This window comes from Phocoena phocoena, chromosome 7, assembly GCF_963924675.1.
Source record: "Phocoena phocoena chromosome 7, mPhoPho1.1, whole genome shotgun sequence".
In the NCBI taxonomy this organism is placed as follows: domain Eukaryota; kingdom Metazoa; phylum Chordata; class Mammalia; order Artiodactyla; family Phocoenidae; genus Phocoena; species Phocoena phocoena.
In genome coordinates this window covers 81,391,333-81,418,375 of record NC_089225.1, presented here as the reverse complement: position 1 = coordinate 81,418,375, position 27,043 = coordinate 81,391,333, and the positions used below count along the sequence as shown (strand labels likewise).

Genomic DNA, 27,043 nt, shown 5'->3' with positions numbered 1-27,043 from the left:
GTGGAGCATAGGTATTTTTGTGTCTCCTACAGCAACTCTTCATGTATAAAAAGGCTCTCTAGTCATTCCATAGTACTCCTATCCACAGAGTAAAAAATCATGATTACTTTTTCTTCATGGTACTTACCTTTTTTTTAAAAAATCGCTTTCTTTGTAAGAGGCAGTATAGGATAGTTCCTGGGATTAAATCCTGGCCCTGCTGCTTACAAACTTGTGACCTCCCTGGGCCAATTTCCTTATTAAAAAAAGGGTTCTTGTGATAATGAAACATTAATTAATACACAGAAAGTATATTCAGAACAACGTCTGGCAGGTAATAACCCCCCCCAAAATATTAGTTACTGTTATTATTAATCCTTGGACTGTGTCTTAACTGTGTACTCTATCTCCCCATTATCTCAGTCTTGTTTTAAAATGAATTTCCTTATTATTAGTTATTCTAAAGAGTGGAAAGCTAGTATAAGTAATCTGTGTGTAACTGTTGGTATATATATGTTATTATAAAAGTTCAGAATTGACATGGAAACTCAGAGTCACATCTCTTACCGACTCTCCTGTTGTTTTCTAATAGGTTTACTCGTGGGGTAGCAATACCTTTGGTCAACTTGGGCATTCCGATTTTCCAACAACAGTTCCTCGTCTTGTAAAGGTACTTTAGTGAATTTGATAACTTTTATAGCAACTTATTCCAGAATTCTAAGTTAGAACACTTTATATTTCTCCATTTCTTGTTTTATAAAATTAGGAGAATTGTATACTTGTAACCTAAGTTTGTTATGATGTACGTTAAAAAAAAAAAAGTGAAGCCACTTGTTTTCAGGCTAAACATTTCCTTTTTTTGATGTGTTAGTGTATATTTCTTTTCTTCTTGGCTTCATTGAGCATTCATAGTTTTTTTTTTTTTTAAGTAAAAATGAACAAGTTCATTCTTTTAAATCAAATGTTTCTAGCACTGTGATATTGACTTTTGAGCTTTATACTACCAAATAATGCCTAATCTGACCTCTCACCTAAGTTTGACTTTTAAGTGTGACTTTTGTATAACATTATTTGATGGTTTGTTTTGTTTGTTTTGTTTTTACATACATAGTAGTAAAACCTTTTTTAACCCTTTTAATTTTCTACAGGGAAGCTAAAAGCATAGATAATTTCTTCACTGCTGTGTGAATTGGTTTTAGTTTATGTAATGCTATTCAGAGATTGGTAACTTCTAGTCCCTTTGATGCAGTTTTAGAGGACTGTTTCTCAACCTTTTTTTCTGCCACAACGTCCTGCAGAAATACAAAATTCATCAATAGTATTGACTCCTTATATAAGATTTGTTTGTTTTGGGGGGTGTTGTTGGCAGGGAGTAGGCATGCTGATAGCCTGGTATGCTAACAGAATGGAATGTGGAGCTCATGTATTCATAGTTTGATTCTGATATCTCCCCTATCCCAACACATGCTCTCTCCACTGAGTAATAGAGACTAAAAAAGTATAGTTACTTCAGTTTCAGGAACATCATTCACATATAAGCTATAGTTAATACATATTCTGCTGATTCATGTATTCAGTGTACACTGTGCGTCCATCACTATATAAGACCTTTACATGCTGCCTTTCCTTCCAGTGAACTTAATTTTACTGGGAAGAAAAGACTTAAATAAAACATTAGGGAACAGTTGTTAATTCTAGCTCCAATCTTAAATATTTTCAGCATAAAACATTTTAGTGGTAAGCTATTCAATTTCTGATATTTTATCACAAATAAAAATATGGTAACTCACTGTTCCTTGTTTTCTGTTATTTGAATAAAGTAGAATATGCATCTATTCATACTAAGGGAACTTTTGTAATATAGCATAGAGATGCTGGAAATACAATTTTTATTTAAAATTTTAGAGTCAGACAAGAGAGAATAGAATTTGTTATAAGGTTTTAGTTTTGTTACCCTTTAACTGTGTGTATGAAAATACAACATCATTATTTTGGGGGTTTTTTGGGGGGAGGGGGGAGAAAAACATTTTGAAGTCATTTTAATTAATATGTGAATTAAAGTCAAGGCAGAGTGAGATCTGAATTAGTTTTGATTAGAGACTAAGAAGGCGACTCTTTCCTTCTCCAAAAATTTTAATTCATTCTTTGCAAAACCAACAGGAAGTCAGTTATTTGGGTAGCCTGAATTTGAGAAAATAATGTCATGCTGGAAGAGGATAACTATAAAGTAGTGGAGACGTGTGTGTGCATGCTCACACACACACACACACACACATTCACCTAATCACCTAGGATTTGAACCCTATCTAGACACAGAGAATCTAACAGATTAGAAGTTTTTTGCTTATTCTTATACGAGTCATGGCTGAAGCTGGGTCTGCAGGCTGGGACAGTAGTTTTCATTAGCAGAACACTTCCTTCAAATGAAACCTTATGCAGAATCCCCTACATAAAACAGATAACTGTGGAACTATTTTAGTTGAAGGATGGAGGTGGGTTGGGGGCAAAACCCTGGCACCTGCCTTTCCATGGTGGCTCCTGAGTCACTGTGTGGAATCCTAAGGTTTGAAAACCATTGATTTAAGGCAGTGGTTCTCAAACTTTGGCATACATCAGAATCACCTGGAGAGCTTGTCAAAGCAGGTTGCCTGGTCGGACTCCCCAGTAGCAATGTGGCCTGAGTGTGCATTTCTCACATGTTCCTAGATGATTGCTGCTGCTGCTGCTGCTGCTGCAAAGACTACTCGTTGAGCACCACTGGTCTAGGGGATCCATGTAGATGGGCTTCTAAGGGGTCCTGCCTTTTTCAACATCCTGGGACACAGTGAAGTCACATCAGAGAGGTAGTGAGTTCCAAGTGGGAAAACAGCTTTAGCACCCATGGGTTTAGTTGTCCAGGATGGAATTTAGCCTTGTTAGATTTTCTTTTCACCTTGATTTTTGTGCACATAGCAGAATGTGTATGGACAAAGGTGTGTCCTAGCTGTCAGAATAGGACTCTAGAAGTTTCTGGGCCTTTGTAGTACAAGCTGAGTCTGTGGCAACTTCCAAAAATAACAGTGAAAAAATCAAATCTATGGTTTTATCTTTTTAAATTTCAGTTTTTTATAAAACAATCCAGTTCTAAATTTACAGGCTGAACAAGGGTTCCTTCTCACTCCTGCATCAGTTCTGCAGTTAATCGGGTACATTGCTGGGTGAGTTTTGCCATCTAGAGGTGTGACTGACTTTGTACTCCACCTGTTCAAGTAACTTAACGTTCCATTTCCCGTGGATTTGGAGTTCCATCAGATTCCTTCATCTTGGACAGCCAATGTCCTCCTGTTGTTGCAGGTGAACAGTGAAAATGGAGTCTGGAGTATAGCTGCAGGCCAGGATTATTCCCTGTTTTTAGTGGATACCGAAGACTTCCAGCCTGGATTATGTTACAGTGGCCGACAGGACCCGACAGAAGGTGACAACCTTCCAGAGAATCACAGTGGTACTAAGACTCCAATACTTCTCTCCTGTAGTAAGGTGAACAGGAATTGGATCCTAAGGCCCACATTCTATAACACATGAGAAGTCTCTTGTTTCTGTTGCTTTTGTATGGTATGCCTGTTATTAAGTGTCTCTGACTAATGTATTTAAAATTGCAAACCAACTTGCCATCCCCCTTCTCTCCTTATCTCCTTTTCCTGCCTTATTTCTTTCCACAGTGTGTATCATCATACCACACACTACATAGTTTACTTATTTTGTCTATTGTCTGTCCTCCCTTTTACTGTAAGATTCATAAGAGTAGGGGTTTTAGGCTCTCTCATTTACTGTTGGATCCTCATAGTAAATATTCTATATTTGTTGAATTAACACCCTCACATAGGGATATTAAAATACATATTTCACAGCGAAGTCTTCTGACTGTGTTCATGGAGTCCTCAGAGATGAATCAGAATAGAAATTGAATAGATGAATTTTTAACTGTAAGTGGGAAGTAAAAATTGCAGGGGCCTGAGGTGGGCTCGTGGCAGACCTGACAGGCCACAAACAGTGCTCTGTTTCCCATCACTTCCCCTCTTTTCTTAGCTTTTCATTTTGTTTACTACTGTTTCCTCATTTTTCCTTCGTTGATCTGAATTTCTTTGCTTTCCTACTTCTTACCTCTTTTTCATAAACATAAAACCATTGGTCTGTTTCTGGTTTTCTTTTTCCCCACTTCAGTAATTCACACCCTCAAAGTGATACACTGCAAGGAAATTAACCCTCAAAGCTAGTACATTCTGGATTTTTTATTCTTCCTGACTAATATATCCTATGGATTGTTTTTTATCCTTTGTGTTGGTTTTTATGGCTAAATATATAAGCTCTGAATGTATATAGGGGTGAGATCTTTCTTGCTAAAGGTAACACTGGCCAAGATTTGGTTCTTGACCTATATTAGACTGTTATTCCAGACATACTAATTGACTCTCTGTAGTTCTTGACCCTGACTCCACATTCCTCATTAAAGATTCCACAGTCCAGATACAGGATGAAATAGGCTGATGAAAGAGATGAGACTCAATATGTGTCTTTAGTTACCATGGGCTGTTTATAGTCTATTGGCCTGCAGCTTGGTTGCCTACTTTAATAAGGATATGTGACAAAAGACATCAAAAGTTTTTATTCAGTGGTGTCATGAATAAATGACAAAATCTCCTTTTAAAGAAAACCCCTTTCTGTTGTACTTTTAAAAGATAGCTCCTAGATCGTTGATATTTTGACATATAGCATAGAGATCCTCTCTGCTCTCATCTATTTCATGCAAAAAGGGGTCCTGAGGCATGTGTCTGTATCATTTGGATCTCTGTATATTTAGAGGGTCTGTGGTTCTAACCACATGTAAAATGAAATAAAAGGTATTGTGGCAATAAATAATAGTATAGATGTATATAGTTATATATAGATCATGCTATAGGTATATAACAACAATGTACTGGTAAACCAGCCCTAAAAATCAAAATAAAACCAAAAGCTCTGATTTATAGTGCTTTCCAATTTTTTCTGGTAATTTCTCTATTGCCACTTTCAAACTACTAACGATTTAATAAGCAACTTGCTGCGAAATTCCTGCATTGGCTCTCACCAGCTGATATCAGCCAACTTCAGTGCCCAAATTGCTACTAGTCAATTATATTTTATCTTTAATCTTTTTCTTTTCCTGTTTTAGCTTGGATATATAAGCAGAGTGACAGCAGGAAAAGACAGCTATCTAGCCTTGGTGGACAAAAACATTATGGGATATATTGCCAGTCTCCATGAGTTGGCTACTACAGAAAGACAGTTCTATTCAAAACTAAGTGATATCAAGTCTCAGATTCTGAGGCCTCTTCTCAGTTTAGGTAAGTAGAACCTCCCCCCTCCCCTCTTTCCACCCACTCAATTATCAGGACTCTTGTTTTATCTGTTTTTTCTATATCACAAATAAGGAAAACTTTTTGTTTGAGTTGTACTCTTCTCCTTTCTTTCCAGTCTCTTTTGTGCACAGGTAGTCAACAACTTACAAACTATTTCCACTTTGCCAATAGCCCAGCTGCCCCTATCCTTCCACCCCCAGAGCTCCTTTCACTTGTGGAAGTAGAAAAATGGAGCTCTCAGAAGATTCATGGCAGAGAGGCAGAACAACTTTGGGAAAGTTGATCCTAGGAGTCAGACTTCTAAACAACACTTCTAGCCCCACTAGTCCTAAGATACCTTACGTTATATGCTACCCAAATTTTTCATTTTCTTTGTTCTGGTTCTTAGAATTTTATCAAGTAGAACTTCATCTGGATTTATAAGTAGTCTCTAAAAATGTGGATAACTGTAAGAGTGTTAAGGGTCTTACCCAACATTAGCAGGAATTGATTAAATCTGATCCCTTTTCTTAGCTGTAATCAGTTACAAGAGAGATTGAAGGTAAGGAGACAATATGGGGAAAATAGATTACGATAGTCCTAGATGGAATGCTACTGTCCAGATATACTAGGGTATAGCATATAGACCCCTCTTGGGGTATCGAGGAAGTTAGAAAGGAATGCAAAATGGAGATGGGGGTGGGCTGTTAAAGGTTAACTTCCCGTAGTTCAAATATTTTTCAGGGTTTGGCCCTACACTCAGAAGATAGACAGGATGTTTTTTTTTTCTCTTTCTTTCTCCTGAACTCCTTGACCCCCTGTGTGGACACAGAATTCAGACCAATACTGTAGTACTTAAGTTCTTCCTTGTTCGTACGTCATTTTTCCACTTTAAGGTGACGTTGGCTTGTGTAGGTCAGCCCATTATTTTTAATGGGAAAACGTCTACTTTTCTTTTTTTTTATTTTTTATTGGAGTATAGTTGCTTTTACTTATTTATTTATTTTTTAATTGGAGTATAGTTGCTTTTCTATTTTTCAAACACCTAACTTATAGTCTTTCCAAATTCAATCCCTTTGTAAGTTGGGGACTATCTGCATTTGTTTTTGTTTTTAATATGTTTTGCTTTTTGAAATGTTGTAGAGTTCCTGTTCTATAAATTCCCCTCCAGTGGGTGGGCTCAACACCCCAGGACTTTGGCAAGGGATATGGAAGCAATCCAAGCTGGAAGCTTCCTGGATTGCTCTGAAAGGAAAGTGAAACTTGCCCTTTTCCTGTTCTGATTCCTGATTTCTTTGTTGGTTTTAGCTGGTCTGCTCATCAGCCTCACTGCTTGGAGAAAAGTCCTCCAAATTGGGAGCTTTGGACTGGGAAAAAGCAATAATCTCCTGATGCCCTCTGTAAAGTTAAGAGTGACCAAGGCAGTCTGATTTTTGGATTGCTTTGTCTGCAGTGAAGGGTTGGGCTTGTCCAAGGGACAGGTAGAGCAGAAGTCAGTACAAAAGTTGAAAGTGTTAACCAAGCTATAGCTATAGAAGTGAGTTTAATTCCTGGCTGTCACTAACCAGTTTTGTGAAATTAGATAATTCACTTCCTTTCTCTTGGCCTTAGATGACTTATCTTCAAAATGAGAGGAGAATTGGATTAGCACAGTGGTTCTCAAATTTGGCTGGTCTTCAGAATTACTGGAAGGCACTTTTTTAAAAAAATATATCCATCGGGGGATCCTAACTCTGGCCTCCTGAGTCAGAATCTGTAGGGTCCTGTGAATGTTTTTAACAGGTTCCTCAAATGACTGGCTACCGTGATCTCTGAATTTGCCTTTTTTTTTTTTTTAAACACTGATTATTTAGGCTCCATAGTTGAGAGTACATCTCAACATGTTAAGTATTTTTAGAAGAGGGAAATTCGTAATCTTGGTCATAAAAAAGTATTCAGATAATGAATCTTTCGGTTATGTTATCATCATCATCATCATTTTGTTCCAGAAAACTTGGGCACTGCAAGTACAGTCCAGCTATTGCAGGAGGTGGCAAGCCGGTTCAGCAAGCTGTGTTACCTAATTGGTCAACATGGAACCTCGCTGAGCAGCTTCCTTCAGGGGATAAAGGAAGCCAGGAGTTTGGTCATCCTGAAGCATGCAAGTCTCTTCTTGGATAGTTATACAGAGCAAGTATCCAGTCCTGTGTCATGTTGAGTCTCTGCAGGGTTATTCTGCCAAGGAGAACAGTTCCTTAATCAAAAGAGACTAGATTAGGGAGAGTGCTATAATATAAGGTAATAGAAATTGCAAAGCAGCGTTTTAATCTTAAGACAACTATAGTTCTGCATTGCTAAAAATTTTAGTTTGCTCTAAGAGGGGAAAAAAGATTTCAATATAATGCATTCTCAAATTTCCTTCTGTATTCTAGCAGAATGATTGACAGTGTACTTAGTTTACAAAAAAGTATTATAATAAATATGGTTCTTTGGAGAACAACTTTGTTTCCTGAAGTAAATTATACTAAAATTTGAGGAAATAGGTAACTAAGCAATTATTTTAAGACCAACTGTTGATTGTAAATATGGAGCTCTTCCAGTGCCTGCTTTTCACTGTTGTGTACATGGAGAGTTTAAAGACCAAACTACCTTTAAAATAACGATATTTTTGTAATAAAACCTAAGATAGTGATCCAAGGTTCTTTTCATGTTTTTCAAGTAAAATATCCCAACTGTATTTGAAATTTTAAGTATTTCTCACTTTTTCTTATGTGAGGCATAATTTAAGTGTTATTTTAATGTTTATTAGGTCCTGCTGTTGATCTGAAGTGTAGATTTTAAAGTCACCCATAATCCTACCACCAGAAATAACCATTGTTAATAATCTTAGTGTATCTCCTTTCAGACTTAAGGCATATATGTGCAGATAGATGTATGTGATTTTAGGTCTAAGCAAAATTAAATATATTTGAAGCTATGGTCTGGGAGGAAATACCCTGATTAGAGTCTTTTAAGTCATGATATTTCAGATATAAAAAAAGTAGCATAATATGATACGAATTTACTTTTTTAAACTAGATTTTTTTGTGTGTGAAAGTTTCAGCTTTTACTAGTATTAATTTTCCTTTTTTGACTTGTACAGATCTCATAATGTATTTCTTCTTTTTCTGCTCTGATACATCAGGACTTATGCTTGGAAATGCTTTTATTTTGATACCTTGGGCTTTTTTTTTTAGTGTAATAATGTATTCATATAGATCAGGCAAGTAAAAAAATCTTGATTTGTTTATGAATTTTTAAAATTATTATTATTTTTTAGAAGATGTTGGGGGTAGGAGTTTATTAATTAATTCATTAATTTTTGCTGTATTGGGTCTTCGTTTCTGTGCGAGGGCTTTCTCTAGTTGTGGCAAGCAGGGGCCACTCTTCATCGCGGTGCGCGGGCCTCTCACTATCGCGGCCTCTCTTGTTGCGGAGCACAGGCTCCAGACGCGCAGGCTCAGTAGTTGTGGCTCACGGGCCTAGTTGCTCCGTGGCATGTGGGATCCTCCCAGACCAGGGCTCGAACCCGTGTCCCCTGCATTAGCAGGCAGATTCTCAACCACTGTGCCACCAGGGAAGCGCACAATATTTTTAATTGTGGTAAAATAACACATAACATAAAATTTACCACTGTAACCATTTTTAAGTGTTCAGTACCTTGGGCTGGTTTTAGTAGGAATTTGCCTTCTCTCTCAAAGTCAATTGATTCCATTTGCCGGCCCAGGAGTATGAAAGAAATGTACATGGTGCAAAGCAGTATTTCAAGACTTATTCTTTAACTGTACATCAATACTTAACCAACATTTTCTAACCCTTTTTCACTTAAGCTCTTTTAACATATTTTCTTACCTTCTCTATTGTTTATTTCTGAAGACTTAATTGGGAAACCTAAAGAGAAGAGTAGAGAAAATTTTTATTAAAAATCCAACATTTTAGTCATCTTTTCTCATGTTTGTTAAGTTACCAAAGTAAAATCTACCAAGTTAATTCTCGCATCTTCTGCATAACTTTAGGCGTTTTAAAAAAATTCTTATTAACATATTTACTGAAATGGCTTTTTTCTCCTGACTGTTGTGATCATGTAACCTGCCCTTCTCTTCACTCCTTTACAGTTCATGAATGTTAGCATCACAAAAGTTCTGAAACTCGCTGATGAGATTCCGAGAAGTATCTATTCCAGATGCATGTTCAAAAACTGAAGAGCACATTTACTTTTTAATACTAATATACATGTGTTTTCTTTTTTGCTCAAGGTATTGCACATCTATTACAAATTTCCTGGTTATGGGAGGATTCCAGCTTCTTGCTAAGCCTGCCATGTAAGCAAATACATACTTTACAGTTATTATTCTAACAACCAAAGATCATGTTTTATAGCATTCTGTGTTTTTGAGTGCCCAGGAAAAGCTTTGACTTGGTCCTTGTGCCAAACAAATCAAAATGTAGACTTTCACTAAATCTTATAAAAGATAGATGTTATTAGCTCCTTATTATCATTGGAAGTAGCATGGTATTGAAAAAGCCACAAGATCTGGGTCCTTCTTTACTGCTACCACTGATTATCCCCAAGACTTTGGACAGCTCTCCTCACCAAATTGAGCCTAACTTTTTTTCTCTGAAAAATGGGAATGTTCTCTCCCCAGTTGTGAGGAACAAATATTATGTGATGGTACAGAGAAAAGTGCAAAGTGTTGCACAAATGGAAAGTTTTCGCATTTAGTCTCTGGATAAGTAATAAATATAAAGGCCCCTTGCATGAGCCAGTCATTCTGAACTGTGTAGTTTCTCAACAAGTGTTGACCCAGCAAGAAAGACAGGTTTAAAAAATCAGTTATATTTTAATAGTAAACATTTCAAATATATACTCACAACCAAGATTGAAGTTTAAACCCAGATGTCAGTGTTTTGCCATGTTTGCTTTTGATCTTATATCCTAATAGAAAGAATAGTAATGACTGTGTCTCATTTCTGGTTTTAAAGGGAATGCTTTTAATATTTCACCATTCAACATGATTGCCTTAGGGTTTTGGTAAATATTATTTATAGGGTTAAACAGCTCCCTTCTAAAACTTGAAGAGCAATTGATTTTTAAAAAATGTTAAATATCCTTGAGTTCCCAAGGTAAATTCAGTGCTCTTTATGTATTAGTTTTTTAATACATTTCTGGATTCAATTTGCTAATATTTAAGATGTTTGCATTTATGTGAATATGATGTTTTCTTTCTCTTCTGAACTTGCCCAGTTTTGGTAAGAGGATTGTACTAGTAATTATAAAATGAGTTAGCGAGCTTCCTCTCTTTTTCTATCAAAGTACAGATGAGGATTATCTGTACTTTGAAGATTTGGTAGAAATCATCTGTTAAAAAGCATGGTCTTCAAGGGAGCATTTACTGTAGGGAGTTTTTAAGCTACTATTTGGTTTTTTTAATGAATAGGTCTGTTCAAGTCTTTATTTCTTCTTTCAGCTTCAATTGTTTATACTTTTCTGGAGAATTGTTTCAAATTTATTGGCATAATATTTTTGTCATTGTCTTAAGATGTGTTCACGTCTATAATTTGTTGTAGCTCCTATTTTTCATCCCTATTATTATTTATTTGAGCCTTTTATCTTTTTATCTTGGTCAGTCTTGTCAGCAGTTTACCCTTTTTTGTTACTCTTTTCAAAGATTAAGCTGTAATTAATCCTTTCCTTTCTTTGTTTTCTGTTTCACTAATTTCTGTTTTTTATTTCCTTCTACTTCATGTTCACCTGTTCATGTCTTCCAACTTGATGAGTTTAGCATTTAGTTCATTAATTTTTCAATCTTAATTTTTCTAAAGTGCTCATCTAAGGCTATAAATTTCCCTCTAAGTGTTGCTTTAGCTGTATGTAAAAAGTTTTGATCCATTTTGTTTTTGTAGTCACTCAGTTCTAAATATTTCTCTGCTTTCCATCATGATTTGACTCATGTCACGTGCTCATTCATTTCCAAAATATAGGGGTTTGGCCTTATTTTTTTAATGACAGGTTAAAGAGTGTTATATTTTAAACTTATGTAGTAATTTTTAAATCCTTGATCTTGCTATTTTGTTTAATATTAATATTATGACACCGCTTTCTATTCTTTTACTTTTTAGCCCTTCTGTAATGTAACCTTCCTCTAGCATTTCAGAGTCGAGTTCTCAAGGGTTGACCTGATTCCTTGTTAGAGCAGCTAAAGCAAATGACATAAGTGAAAGCCTCTTGCGAGAGCCTGGACAGGTGGAAAGCAATTAATGAACTCTGGGTGACTCTGAGCTATGGAAGCAGATATTAAGTTTGGATTTGGGCAGCATTTCCTAAACAGTGGTTCATGAACCCCAGGGTTTTACATAGTTAAAGGCAGTAATGACATTCTTTTAACTTCTATTTACAAAATCAGTAATTTAAGTTACTTTAAGGTATTCATTTAAAAAGAGAACACTTTGAGAATCTCTAGAGTATAGCTATTGAGCCCATTGGCAGTTAGTGAATTTGCCTAAGCTTTCATCACTTAGCTGGTTTATCACTTAGCCATTCACCTCAGGCTAGCCTGGTGGTTTGATCATCAGATATATATTTTTTTAATATTGTGGTAAAATATACATAGCATTTATCATTTTAACCATTCCTAAGTGTATGGTTCTGTGGCATCAAGCACATTCAGATGTTGTGTAAGCCACTGTCTCTACACAAAACTTCTCATCCCCAATAAAAATTCTGTACCCATTAAACAGAGACTCCCCCCACCCCAGCCCCTGGTAACCTCTACTCCCTGTCTCTATGAATCTGCCTGCTCTAGGTACCATATAAGTGGAATCATAGTAGTTGTCCTTCTGTATCTGGCTTACTTCCCTAAGTATGTTTTCAAGGTCCATCCATGTGGTAGCGTATACCAAAATTTCATTTCATTATATGTCTGAATAATATTCCATTGTATGTATATACCACATTTTGATTATCCATTCATCTGTCAATGGACACTTGGGTGGTTTTTACCTTTAATATATTTATTTTTTGAGTAACAAGTGCAAACCTAGCCATATAAGGAAAGAGCAATATTGCCACTATTGGATTCAAAGCTCCCAAGAGGAGATAAGCTAAACAGAGTAGTTCAGGTTTTCTGAGAGCATACTAGGGCCCCTTTTGGGAAAGTCTACAGGCAAGAACTTGAGTGAGTCCAGAAAGGTAATAGGGATTTACAAGTGTTGGAACATTTCTGGTCTAGTACTGGGCATCCAGAAGAAATGTGGTCAGAGGGAGTATGTGTTCACCATGTACCACCTCCATCTCTCAGGAGCAGGTCAAAGCAGAATACTTCTGTAGGGTTAAATAAGTTCCCCCAGCTGATCTCAGCAATAGGATGTGGTGGAGGAAGTAGGAACATCCAACAGGCCAATATAAACAAAAATCTGGGCCATGTTCCTCGGGGCACGCTCTCTTAATTGCATTATTAAACAGTCCACTTTGTGCCGTTGAACTTATGGGTTCCTGGAAATTATTACATATTTTTCCATCTTTCTAAGATAATATTTTATAATTTCTGAGTTAAACATCTCTATTCCATAGTTCTCTAAGGGATTATAAAATTATTCATTTTTGCTTTATAGTCTTGTGTGACATTGTTCTGTCTGAAGCCTTGTAGCTGAGAATTGTAGTGTAGTGCTTGTAAAGCAGTCAGGGTGGTACCTGGCACAGAATTATTGTTCATTAAGTGACAGATAATGAGTATTACTCTGTTCCACCGACTCTTACTACTTTACAGATCTTTTAAGTGTTTTAGTCTGTTGAGCATAGTCTCAATGGGTCACTAATCAGCCTTAAAATTTGCAGTAAAATGTTAATTATGAACTTATATATAATTGAATATAAAAACTAAATGTTGGCTTCAGTTTGAATGCTTTTGATAATGTCAACATTAAAATCTGCACATGTAATTTGCTTTACTGTTTCCTGTTAATTGTAGTACTGGTATCTACAGCTTTTTGTTACTGTCCTGTAATAAACTCTTATTAGATGATAAACAATTTTAAAAAAAAGAAGAAATTAGAAGTATTTTAATATTCCACGCCAATTCTGTTAGAGCAAAGAGCTTTGTTTTTTCCTCCAGTATTTCTGTGTAGCACAACTAATTAGAGCAGTTAGTCTTGCCATTTATTGCTGTAACTTCTGGCTTGGAAATTAACAGGTAAATGTGTCAGCTGGTCTCCAGTTATTCCCTGAAACTGTGGGATGTATGATTCATTTCCTAGAACTTCAGGCACAAGCCTGTGATTAACCATCTCTATTACAGAGTTACTATTGCTACCATTTGTTACTTTTTATACCCCCAAATCCCATTTTATAGGCAGGGAAATTCTTTTAATTACATCTGGTTTATTTCATTGTATTAATCTTCTGGTGCTTTCTTTCATAGCGCCTAAAAATGTACATTTTGAAAAAAGTAGTATCAAGTGAAATATTTCTACTCAATATCATGCATGTCGTCAGTACCAAAATGATTAACTGAATCCCTGTTTTTCTCTACCTTCAGTGATTTCCTAAATAAAAACCAGGAACTATTGCAAGATTTATCAGAAGTGAATGATGAAAACACCCAATTGATGGAAATATTGAATACCTTGTTTTTCTTGCCAATCAGACGACTTCATAATTATGCCAAAGTTTTGCTAAAGCTTGCTACTTGTTTTGAAGTGGTAAGCTCTCATGTATACCTCCTTTGGACACTTGGGAAGTCAAGGATCATAGTTTGTTTGTTTGTTTGTTTGTTTGTTTGAATTATGCTACCCCAAGATCTGGAACTACACTAATTTAACATTTATAATGTGTCTAAATTTATTTTTCTTCAGGGAAATGAAAGAAGAAAGTATGACTGTAGGTATATCTAGGGTTCTTTGCTATAGATTCAGTTTCCTCTCAGGACCTTAACAAGATTAATTTTATTCATTTTATGAAAGTCTAAAGTTGAGACCCAGTTGTGCTACTCATTCAGTAGTTGTCCAAGTTTGAGTACATACTGAGTACAATTACACAGAACTGTTTAAAACCCTGGCTTCCTATATAATGACTCACACTTGTACGGCAGTGGCATTAGCACCTAGCCTGGACTCATGATAGACTTATGCCAGGTATTTGGGTCACCTTGGCATATGCTATGAGAAATCACAGTGTTACAGGATTTTCTCAAATGTTAATGAGTTCACTTTCTGTATTAAATTAGTTAGGTGGAGTCCTAGAAAATTAGCACTGCTCTAGGATATGGGTATATGTTAAAGTTGGTTCTAAGGCAGTCACCTTTGAAATTGTACTGAAATGTGTTGTTTTATTTTGTGTCCATTCTGAAGGGCTCTAGAGAAACCATAATGATTCTAGAGTTTCTTATAGTTCAGGATTTTTCAAATCTTGGAATCTATCTCCTCCTCTGGACAGATATTGTCTCCAGAGTGATCTAGGAATTGATGTGGCCTTTCTACGTTTAATCCTACTGTGGTCTTGTGGGTCTGTTCTTTTGTCTGATTTCAGTGTTACCCCAAACTGATCTATTTCAGCTATGAAGGTTTGAGCTACACAAATATCCCAATGAGATACAGATTTCACTCAGTATGTCCTTAATTAATCAAAAATCAGCTAGATCAGCTTGGAATTGTTCAGAGTCTGATACTGTACTGTTTCCAGTCTGAAGAGTCCTAATTCTGTGTAAAAAGTCCACACTCTTTTAGTTTGGAATTAAAGGCCCTTCACAGTCTGATACTCTCTTTTGTTTCTAGCCTTATAGTCTACCCTGTGTCCTACATGTTAGTTCAGATTCCCTGGATATAGTTCTCATATGCTTTATATTTCCTCTATCCTCATTATGGGAAACCTTCAAGGCTTGAGTCAAAAATCTTTTTCTCATGAAAATGAAGCCCTCTCTGACCATACTCCACTCCTTTCCCTGCCCATCTCTTATTCCCTTCTCTGTGTTTTGCTAGTACTTTTTGTCCCCATTATTTTCTTATCACATTATGTCGGTGATCCTCAGCCAGGGTTGGGGATCAAAATCGTCTGTGTTTTTCAAAACACGTGGCTATGTTCCATCACTGCGAATTGTTGTTTAGTAAGTGTAAGGTATAGCTGAGACATTATATGTGTATAAAATTATTTAAATAAAAATAATACCTAATATTTATTAAATGCACTCCATGTGCCATGTACTGTTCTAAGCATGTTATATATATTCATTTAATCCCCACATCGACTCTGTGAAATAGATATTATTACTATCATCCCCCTTTTTCAGATGAGAGAATTGAGGCATAGCTGAGAATTGGTAGAGCTAGAATTCATATCAGAGCATTCTGGCTCCAGAGTCTCTTCCTTTGACTATTTTACTATATTGTCTCTTCCAATAACCTATTAACAAAACCAATGTATTATTCTGGTATGTTATATGTTTTTCTGTCTTCTCTGCCTAGTTATAAGCTCCCAGAAGACAAAGATTGTGCCTTACTTATTTTTTTATCCCTAGCATTCAACAGAATATTCCATATGTAGTAGATACCATTAAATATTCCTTAAATGAATGGAAAAAATGGATATGAATGACTGAGAACTGTGGAATGTAAAGTAATTACGAATGTGAGGAATCATCTTTTCATCTTACCTTCTCCTCACTCTCCACAAGACACTGCAATTATACCCTATCCCGTGGTTGATTCTCAAAGCTTGGTCACAGACACCTGGGGGTTCTAGAGACCCTTTCAGGAGATGGCAGGATCAAACTGTTTTCAGGACAGTACTAAGACATTTGCTGATTACACTGTGTTGTCGTTTGCACTGATGGTGCAGAGATAAAGATGGGTCAAACTGCTGGCTCCTTAGCATGAATCAAGGCAGTGGCACCAAACTATACTCAGTCATTGTGTTCTTTGCTGGCATGTACTTGCAGTTAAAAAACAAAATAAACAAACAAAAAATTGCCAATTTCACTTAAAAAACATTCTTGGTAAAGCAGTAAAAATTATTAATTCTTTTTAACATCAACCACTGAGTATACATCTTTAAAAAAAAAAGAGAGATATAATTGACATATAACATTAGTTTCAGGTATATAACATAGTGATTCAATATATGTACATATTATGAAATGACCACAGTAAGTCTAGTTAAATTTATCACCACACAGAGAAATACAACATCTTTTTAATATTCTGCATGATGAAATGGGGAGTACACAGAAAGCAGCTCTGCTGCATCCCAAAGTATGAATGTTTTTCAAGGAAAAGCACAAGATTGAGATCGTTGAGTTGAAAGCTGCCTTTTTCTTTTAAATGTGGAACGCTTCACGAATTTGCACGTCATCCTTGCTCAGGGGCCATGCTAATCTTCTGCTTATCGTTCCAATTTTAGTATATGTGCTGCTGAAGCAGCACTTTTTTTTTTTTTAACTTGAAAGAACAATTGACAGATAAACTGTGGTTATTCAGACTTGGGTATTTGACAGATACTTTCTCAAAAAAGGGGATTAAATGAGCCTGTCACTTCAAGGAGAACAACTGACAGTATTTGTTGCCAATGATAAAATCTGAATTTTTAAGCAAAAATTAAAATGTGGAAAACGTGTGTATCACTGCAAGCTTGGCATTTTTCCAGTATTTAAAGACTTTCTGATGAGATTGGTGATGATTTAATGTGCTTTTTGATACAATAAAATGTATCAATATTTGGAAGATCTGCATAATTCACTGAACCAGTATTTTTCAAATGTCCAATTCACACGTTATAAAATCATGCATAGGTTTTAAAAAAAAATCTATTCAAAATGTAGGATAGACCAGTGAATTTTAATGTAACAGGATACAAAGAGTTTGATGTAGTTTCAGATTCCACATTTTAGCTACTCTTTAAGAAACTACCACTTAACAAGTTTTGGTATAGTTTCAAAGGAGAATATCCACAATTATATGAAATGGCTATTAAAATCCTTCTCCCTTTTCTGACTAAATATCTTTAAAAGGAAGATTTTCTTTATTTCAAATAAAGAATCTTAACAGATTAAATGCAGTGGCAGATATGAAAATCCAGCTGTCATCTTTTAAGTCAGATAATAAAGAGATTGGAAAAGATGTAGAACAATGCCACTTTTCTCCTGAAACATTTTTTTGTTTTGGAAATTTTAGTTATTTTTTCATTAAAAATGTTATTGTATTTGAAGTGAGTTAATAAAGATATAAAGTTTTTTAAACTTTATTCTCTGATATGGTAAATATCAGGAGATAACCCACAGAAGCAAAACAGAGAGATCCTGAGACCAAAACCCCTGAGAATTCCTGGCCTATCCTGAGTTCTCTGCTGCTCTCCTCACTGATAACTGTCAGTGTATATTTCTTTTCCCCTTGAGTTCTCCCCCTATTTCATATGTACCTGTATGTGGTAGGATTTTCTGGAACCAGTCTTCTTTTTCCTCAGCTCCCTTTAGTGTACCATATCTGTTCTTAGGCTGGCTTCTCTCCCTAAATTATTACTACATATCTAAACCACACTGAGTCTACAAATTCTGGACAATTGTTTTATATTCTTTTTTCCCTCCTTAATTATTGGCCTCTAGACATCTCCAGAATACCAGAAACTGCAGGATTCCAGTTCTTGTTATGAGTCTCTTGCTCTCCATCTCGGCAGGAAAAGGAAGGAAGCAGAATACACACTGGGTTTCTGGAAGACCTTTCCTGGAAAAATGACGGTAAACTGTGCCAATTGTTGATATCCCAACAAACAGCAGGCTTATCCGTAACAGCTGCCATAATTTTCTCGGTTTCTTACTTATTTATGGTAATAATGCTTTAATGACCCCTTTTCTAAGGGCAGCTAAGGACCACAGCAGTGGGGGCTTTAAATATCAACACCTTCCCTCATGGCTAGGAATCCTTTCTGAATATGTCTCTCCCTGTTTTGTTTGTTCCTATCTTTTTATTTTCCTTTGGGCACTGATTTTGTGAAATGTTTGGATCCCGTCTGAATTTAGGTTTAACACCAAGCTAAGCTGTGACCAACAAATTCTCCTTAATGTCATTTGTATCTTTATCATCTTCTCTTTGCAGAAAATAATTTTGATACTTCAATTTTCTATTTGTTTTTAATACCAGGATTCCTTGAGGAAGCCAGAGCGTCGACTGCTGTGTGAGAGCAGTAACCGGGCCCTGTCACTGCAGCATGCTGGGAGGTTTTCTGTGAATTGGTTCATTCTCTTTAATGATGCCCTAGTCCATGCCCAGGTATGCTGGATTCCTAACCTTAAAAGAGGCCCTGGAAGGTGCAGTACTATGAGTATTTAATTAATCGTAGTATCAGTTTATTTTACAAACTATTATGATTTTACTGAAACTCTTGAGTAAAAGAGACTGTTTAGCTTGCTTTTGTGGTACCGGCCAGATTTCAGGGAGCTTTTTTAGTTTCCAACTTGAAAATGAGTGTCAGCCCTGAAGGGGTCCTTGCAGCAGACATGGCGAGACCATTGGGGTTAGTTATGTTATGGCGACTATGTGGCTGAGGTGGACTTAACCATTTGAAAGGGGTTCTGCAGCAGCGACCCCAGGGCCCACATGGGCTTTCTCAGATGTGTCTCCATGTCTTTATTTCAGTTCTCCACACACCATGTTTTCCCTTTGGCCACACTGTGGGCAGAGCCACTTTCTGAAGAAGCTGGTGGTGTGTAAGTGTCCCCCCAACCTCATTCCCTTCCTCTGTTACTTAGCCAGTTTGTTTCCTTAGATATGAATAAAATGGGAAGGCTCAGGAGGCCTCCCCATTCTGCACAAGAAGGCTTACCCTCCCGGTACGTAGGTAGTAAGTGCCCTGCTGTGAAGAGCATGACAAATCATGACAAGTGGTGGAAGGGCTTCTCCGTTGTTCTCATCCCCATAGTTTAACCCAGAGAAATAACTGTGTCCTTTTCCCACCGTGGAAACCACACCCAGAGCATTGAATATATTTAAATTTAATTGACTTCTGATCCCTTTGAAATAAACAAGTTGCTTTTCATATTTGAGGATTGATGTTGTAATGACAGGTTGTCATACTTACTGATCTTTATCCTTGTGAACATTTTAGGAATGGCCTAAAGATAACTACACCCGAGGAGCAGTTCACTCTCATTTCATCAACACCCCAGGAAAAGGTTAGTCCATCATGGTATTTTCTTTCCATCTTTGCCCTGGCTCTTTCTGTCTCTTATGGTGGTAAGAAAGAAAGAAAAATTGTTCTTGCTTGTCTAATGATCCATAATTATGTCTGATAAATCTTCATTAAACCAAGACTGTAGAATTTTGTTGTTGCTGTTCTTTATTTTATTTTATTTTTTTATACATCAGGTTCTTATTAGTTATCTATTTTATGCATATTGGTGTATACATATCAGTCCGAGTCTCCCAATTCATCACACCACCACCACCACTTTCCCCCCTTGGTGTCCATACGTTTGTTCTCTACATCTCTGTCTCTATTTCTGCCTTGCAAACCAGTTCATCTGTACCATTTTTCTAGATTCCACATATACGCATTTAAATATGATATTTGTTTTTCTCTTTCTGACTTACTTCACTCTGTATGATGGTCTCTGAGTCCATCTGCATCTCTACAAATGACCCAATTACCTTCCTTTTTATGGCTGAGTAATATTCCATTGTATATATTACCACATCTTCTTTATCCATTCGTCTGTCGATGGGCATTTACGTTGCTTCCTAGTACTGGCTATTGTAAATAGTGCTGCAATGAACATTGGGGTGCGTGTGTCTTTTTTTTTTTTTTTTTTTGCTGTACGTGGGCCCCTCACAGCCGTGGCCTCTCCCATTGCGGAGCACAGGCTCCGGACGCACAGGCCCAGCGGCCACGGCCCACGGGCCCAGCCGCTCCGCGGCATGCGGGATCCTCCCCGACCGGGGCACAAAGCCCCGTCCCCTGCATCGGCAGGCGGACTCCCAACCACTGCGCCACCAGGGAAGCCCCCCATGTGTCTTTTTGAATTATGGTTTTCTCTGGGTATATGCCCAGTAGTGTGATTGCTGGGTCATACAGTAATTCTATTTTTAGTTTTTTAAGGAACCTCCATACTGTTCTCCATAGTGGCTGTATCAATTTACATTCCCAGCAATAGTGCAAGAGGGTTCCCTCTCCAGCATTTGTTTGTAGATTTTCTGATGATGCCCATTCTAACTGGTGTGAGGTGATACCTCATTGTAGTTTTGATTTGCTTTCTATTTTGGAGATGAATCCTTTGTCCATTGATTCATTTGCAAATATTTTCTCCCATTCTGAGGGTTGTCTTTTCGTCTTGTTTATAGTTTCCTTTGCTTTGCAAAAGCTTTTAAGTTTCATTAGGTCCCATTTGTTTATTTTTGTTTTTATTTCCATTACTCTAGGAGGTGGGTCAAAAAAGATCTTGCTGTGATTTGTGTTAAAGAGTGTTCTTCCTATGTTTTCCTCTAAGAGTTTTATAGTGTCTGGTCTTACACTTAAGTCTCTAATCCATTTAGAGTTTAGTTTTGTGTATGGTGTTAGGGAGTGTTCTAAGTTCATTCCTTTGCATGTAGCTGTCCAGTTTTCCCAGCATCACTTATTGAAGAGACTGTCTTTTCCCCATTGTATGTCCTTGCCTCCTTTGTCATAGATTAGTTGACCATAGGTGTGTGGGTTTATCTCTGGGCTTTCTATCCTGTTCCATTGATCTATACTTCTGTTTTTGTGCAAGTACCATTTTGTCTTGATTACTGTAGCTCTGTAGCATAATTTGAAGTCAGGGAGCCTGATTCCTCCAGCTCCATTTTTCTTTCTCACGATTGCTTTGGCTATTCCAGGTCTTTTGGGTCTCCATACAAATTTAAAATTTTTTTGTTCTAATTCTGTAAAAAATGCAATTGGTAATTTGATCGGGATTGCATTGAATCTGTAGATTGCTTTGGGTAGTACAGTCATTTTCACAATATTGATTCTTCCAATCCAAGACCATGGTATATCTCTCCATCTGTTTGTGTCATCTTTGATTTCTTTCATCAGTGTCTTATAGTTTTCTGAGTACAGGTCTTTTACCTCCTTAGGTAGGTTTATTCCTAGGTATTTCATTCTTTTTGTTGCAGTGGTGAATGGGATTGTTGCCTTAATTTCTCTTTCTGATCTTTCGTTGTTAGTGTATAGGAATACAAAAGATTTCTGTGCTTTAATTTTGTATCCTGCCACTTTACCAGATTCATTGATTAGCTCTAGTAGTTTTCTGGTGACATCTTCAGGATTCTGTATGTATGGTATCATGTCATCTGTAAACAGTGACAGTTTTACTTCTTCTTTTTCCAATTTGTATTCCTTTTATTTCTTTTTCTTCTCCGATTGCTGTGGCTAGGACTTCCAAAACTATGCTGAATAAGAGTGGTGAGAGTGGACATCCTTGTCTTCTTCCTGATCTTAGAGGAAATACTTTCAGGTTTTCAGCATTGAGAATGATGTTTGCTGTGGGTTTGTCTTATATGGCCTTTATTATGTTGAGGTAGGTTCCCTCTATGCCCACTTTCTGGATAGTTTTTATCAGAAATGCGTGTTGAGTTTTGTCAAAAGCTTTTTCTGAATCTATTGAGATGATCATATGGTTTGTTTTTTTTTGTTTGTTTGTTTGTTTTTATTTATTTTTTTATGTGGGCCTCTCACTTTCGTGGCCTCTCCCATTGTGGAGCAGAGGCTCCGGACGTGCAGGCTGAGCAGCCATGGCTTACGGGCCCAGCCGCTCCGCAGCATGTGGGATCTTCCCAGACTGGGGCACGAACCTGTGTCCCCTTCATTGGCAGGCGGACCCTCAACCACTGCACCGCCAGGGAAGCCCGATCATATGGTTTTTATTCTTCAATATGTTAATATGGTGTATCACATTGATTGGTTTGCATACATTGAAGAATCCTTGCACCCTGGGATAAATCCCACTTGATCATGGTGTGTGGTCCTTTTAACGTGTTGTTGGATTCTGTCTGCTAGCATTTTGTTGAGGATTTTTGCATCTATATTCATCAGTGATATTCATCTGTAATTTTCTTTTTTTGTAGTATCTTTGTCTGGTTTTGGTATCAGGGTGATGGTGGCCTTGTAGAATGAGTTTGGGAGTGTTCCTTCCTCTACAATTTTTTGTAAGAGTTTGAGAAGGATGGGTTTTAGGTCTTCTCTAAATGTTTGATAGAATTCACCTGTGAAGCCATCTGGTCCTGGACTTTTGTTTGTTGAAAGATTTTTAATCACAGTTTCAATCTCATTACTTGTGATTGATCTGTTCATATTTTCTATTTCTTCCTGGTTCAGTCTTGGAAGGTTATACCTTTCTAAGAATTTGTCCATTTCTTCCATGTTTTCCATTTTACAGGCATAAAGTTGCTTGTAGTAGTATCTTATGATGCTTTGTACTTCTGCGGTGTCTGTTGTAACTTCTTTTTCATTTCTAATTTTATTGATTTGAGTGCTCTCCCTCTTTTTCTTGCTGAGTCTGGCTAATGGTTTATCAATTTTTTTATCTTCTCAAAGACCCAGCTTTTACTTTTATTGATCTTTGCTATTGTTTTCTTTGTTTCTGTTTCATTTATTTGTGCTCTGATCTTTATGATTTCTTTCCTTCTACCTAACTTTGGGTTTTGTTTGTTCTTGTTTCTCTAGTTCCTTTAGGTGTAAGGTTAGATTTTTTTTTTGGCAATTCAAATTTTTTTACTTAAAGTTATTATAAAATATTGGTTATATTCCCTGTGCTATACAACATATACTTGTAGTTTATTTATTTTATATGTAGTAGCTTGTACCTCTTAATCCCCTACCCTTACCTTGCCACTTCCCCCTTCCCTCTCCCCACTGGTAACCACTAGTTTGTTTGGTTAGAGTGTTTATTTGAGATTTTTCTTGTTTCTTGAGGTAGAATTGTAATGCTATAAACTTCTCTCTTAGAACTGCTTTTGCTGCATCGCGTAGGTTTTTGATTATCGTGTTTTCATTGTCATTTGTCTCTAGGTATTTTTTTATTTCCTCTTTGATTTCTTTAGTGATCTCTTGGTTATTTAGTGATGTATTGTTTAGCTTCCATGTGTTTGTGTTTTTTATGTTCTTTTCCCTGTAATTTATTTCTAATCTCATAGCGTTGTGGTCGGAAAAGATGCTGGCTATGATTTCAATTTTCTTAAATTTAGCAAGACTTAATTTGTGACCCAAGATGTGATCTATCCTGGAGAACGTTCTGTGTGCACTTGAGAAGAAAGTGTAATCTGCTGTTTGTGGATGGAATGCCCTATAAATATGAATTAAGTCCATCTGGTCTATTTTTTCATTTAACGCTTGTGTTTCCTTTTTAATTTTCTGTCTGGATGATCTGTCCATTGGGGTAAGTGAGGTGTTAAAGTCCCCCACTATTATTGTGTTACTGTCGATTTCCTGTTTTATAGCTGTTTGCATTTGCCTTATGTATTGAGGTGCTCCTATGTTGGGTGCATATATATTTATAATTGTTGTATCTTCCTCTTGGGTTGATCCCTTGACCATTATGTAGTGTCTTTCCTTGTCTCTTGTAACATTCTTTGTTTTAAAGTCTATTTTATCTGATATGAGTATTGCTACTCCAGCTTTCTTTTGATTTCCATTTGCATGGAGTATCTTTTTCCATCCCCTCACTTTCAGTCTATATGTGTCCCTAGGTCTGAAGTGGGTCTCTTGTAGACAGCATATACATGAGTCTTGTTTTTGTATCCATTCAGTGAGCCTGTCTTTTTGTTGGAGCATTTAATCCATTCACATTTAAGGTATTTATGGATATGTATGTTCCTATTACCATTTTCTTAATTGTTTTGGGTTTGTTTTTGTAGGTCCTTTTTTTAAAAAAATTAATTTATTTGATTTATTTATTTTTGGCTGCATCGGGTCTTTGTTGCTGCGCACAGGCTTTCTGTAGTTGTGGCGAGCGGGGGCTACTCTTCCTTGCGGTGCGCGGGCTTCTCATTGCAGTGGCTTCTCTTGTTGCAGAGCATGGGCTCTAGGTGCCTGGGCTTCAGTAGTTGTGTCATGTGGGCTCAGTAGTTGTGGTTCATGGGCTCCAGAACACAGGCTCAGTAGTTGTAACGCAAGGGCTTAGTTGCTCCGCGACATGTGGCCTCTTTCCAGACCAGGGCTTGAACCTGTGTCCCCTGCATTGGCAGGTGGATTCTTAATCACTGCGCCACCAGGGAAGCCCTGTAGATCCTTTTCTTCTCTTGTGTTTCCCACTTAGAGAAGTTCCTTTAGCATTTGTTGTAGAGCTGGTTTGGTGGTGCTGAATTCTCTTAGCTTTTGTTTGTAAAGCTTTTGATTTCTCCATCGAATCTGAATGAGATCCTTGCCGGGTAGAGTAATCTTGGTTGTAGCTTCTTCCCTTTCACCACTTTAAATATATCATGCCACTCCCTTTTGGCTTGCAGGGTTTCTGCTGAGAAATCAGCTGTTAACCTTATGGGAGTTCCCTTGTATGTTATTTGTCATTTTTCCCTTGTGGCTTTTAGTTATTTTTCTTTAATTTTTGTCAGTTTGATTACTATATGTCTCAGCGTGTTTCTTCTTGGGTTTATCCTGCCTGGGACTCTCTGTGCTTCCTGGACTTGGGTGGCTATTTCCTTTCCCATGTTAGGGAAATTTTTGACTATAATCTCTTCAAATATTTTCTTGGGTACTTTCTCTCTCCTCCTTCTGGGACCCCTATAATGCAAATGTTCGTGTGTTTAATGTTGTCCCAGAGGTCTCTTAGGTTGTCTTCATTTCTTTTCATTCTTTTTTCTTTATTCTGTTCCGTGGCAGTGAATTCCACCATTCTGTCTTCCAGGTCACTTATGCATTCTTCTGCCTCAGTTATTCTGCTATTGATTCCTTCTAGTGTATGTTTCATTTCAGTTATTGTGTTGTTCATCTCTGTTTGTTTGTTCTTTAATTCTTCTAGGTGTTTGTTCTTTAATTCTTCTAGGTCTTTGTTAAACATTTCTTGCAGTCTTCTCGATCTTTGCCTCCATTCTTTTTCCAAGGTCCTGGATCATCCTCACTATCATTATTCTGAATTCTTTTTCTTGAAGGTTGCCTATCTCCACTTTATTTAGTTGTTTTTCTGGGCTTTTATCTTGTTCCTTCATCTGGTACATAGTCCTCTGCCTTTTCATTTTGTCTATCTTTCTGTGAATGTGGTTTTTTTCCACAGGCTGCAAGATTCTAGTTCTTCTTGCTTCTCTGTTGTTGTTCTAGTGTAGCAATTTCAAACATAAAGCAGTTTATTTCAAGAGCCAATCAGTATTACTCAATAAGGAGAGTATTAGGAGTCAGAAGTTTTTTCACACCAAGGAAAGCTAGCAGGATTTAAAGCAGTGCTTGATGAGTTGTTGCCTTAAGCTTACTGAAATTTACTTTTTGCTCCTAGACAAAGTGGCTCCGGGCTATAAGCCAAGCTGTAGATCAGGCTTTGAGGGGGATGTCTGATTTTCCACCTTATGGAAGTGGCAGCAGTATTCAGAGGCAGGAACCACCCATTTCACGCAGTGCCAAATATACTTTCTACAAGGATCCTCGCCTAAAGGATGCAACCTATGATGGACGCTGGCTTTCAGGGAAGCCTCATGGCAGGTGAGAATGTTTACAGTTGGATTTATGCCTGGAGTCAGGATGGTAGTCTTAGTACTGCAAAAGTACTGATTATCAGAAACATTAATTGACATGTATTATTCTTTACTTATGCATTCCAGAGGGGTTTTGAAGTGGCCAGATGGAAAGATCTATTCTGGCATGTTCAGGAATGGCTTGGAAGATGGGTAAGAACTTCATGAACATGAGTGTAAATTCAACTACAGACTTAAATTATGTTATTTTGTGTTTAGAGTTATCTTCAAGACAGTTGGTAGAATTTTGTTTTGTGCTTTTGGAAGTGGATTAGGGCTTATAATGGACATGTATGAACATGAAGAGAGCTAGGAATCCAGGGTGCAGCCTTGATTTGTCTAGAATGAATCACTTACCTTGACAGCTGTGTTATCTCAGGTTACACAGCTTCCATCTGTTGATGTGAGACTGTGTTTTCTATCCATTTCTTAATTGTAAAGACTGAGGACTTTGGGTAATGTTGATGTTGAGATTGTTGATATAGAAGTGCCCCCTTTACACAAAGGACATAAAGAAATTTTCCTTTCAGTAGTTTTAATTCATCTTTAATTTCTGTGATCTGTTGAAGGGAAAATCTTCTAAATGATATGGTATCCTAAGGTACTCAAATGACACTATTTTTATATAAACTTATGTTTTCTAACACTGTAAATATATGGCAGTGAAGTATTTTGTATCATGTTAGAGAACTGATATATTTTACTATATCAAAAGATTATAATATAAATTGTGTAGGTGATTTTTTTGTGTGTGTGATAATATAAATTTTTATGATGTCTTTTAATCTCCATTTAATAGAATTTCAGAATGAGAAGAGATTTGAGCTAATCTGATATACCCCCCTTATTACACAGTTGAGGGAGCTGGGTACCTGGATTTACCCAAGGTGATGCAGCTAATTAGTGGTGGAAATAGGCCTAAACCACAGGTTTTCTGTTTTTCATTGGACTTGGGATAAAACACCTAATTGATCTGTGTAGTGGTGTTGATGTCCCACTCGTCTAAGACTTGCCACATAGCTTAGGTAATAGATAACAGC

General features: G+C 36.9%; 1 protein-coding gene and 1 non-coding gene across 3 annotated transcripts in view; one reads left to right on the top strand and one right to left on the bottom strand.

The window, feature by feature from the left end:
- ALS2 (alsin Rho guanine nucleotide exchange factor ALS2) overlaps positions 1–27,043 on the top strand; it is a 68,099-nt gene that overhangs the window by 20,080 nt on the left and 20,976 nt on the right. For both annotated transcript variants that reach the window (XM_065880097.1, XM_065880096.1), the window contains exons 7-18: positions 572–649; positions 3,313–3,495; positions 5,168–5,339; positions 7,322–7,502; positions 9,608–9,673; positions 13,886–14,048; positions 17,939–18,070; positions 18,474–18,602; positions 18,969–19,039; positions 19,438–19,504; positions 25,769–25,971; positions 26,091–26,156. In XM_065880097.1, coding sequence (XP_065736169.1) covers positions 572–649; positions 3,313–3,495; positions 5,168–5,339; positions 7,322–7,502; positions 9,608–9,673; positions 13,886–14,048; positions 17,939–18,070; positions 18,474–18,602; positions 18,969–19,039; positions 19,438–19,504; positions 25,769–25,971; positions 26,091–26,156 — 1,511 coding nt within the window. The remainder of the gene's footprint in view (positions 1–571; positions 650–3,312; positions 3,496–5,167; positions 5,340–7,321; positions 7,503–9,607; positions 9,674–13,885; positions 14,049–17,938; positions 18,071–18,473; positions 18,603–18,968; positions 19,040–19,437; positions 19,505–25,768; positions 25,972–26,090; positions 26,157–27,043) is intronic.
- LOC136126215 (U6 spliceosomal RNA) lies at positions 16,658–16,763 on the bottom strand. Its single transcript, XR_010656103.1, has one exon. It is a non-coding gene; the product is annotated as a U6 spliceosomal RNA (small nuclear RNA).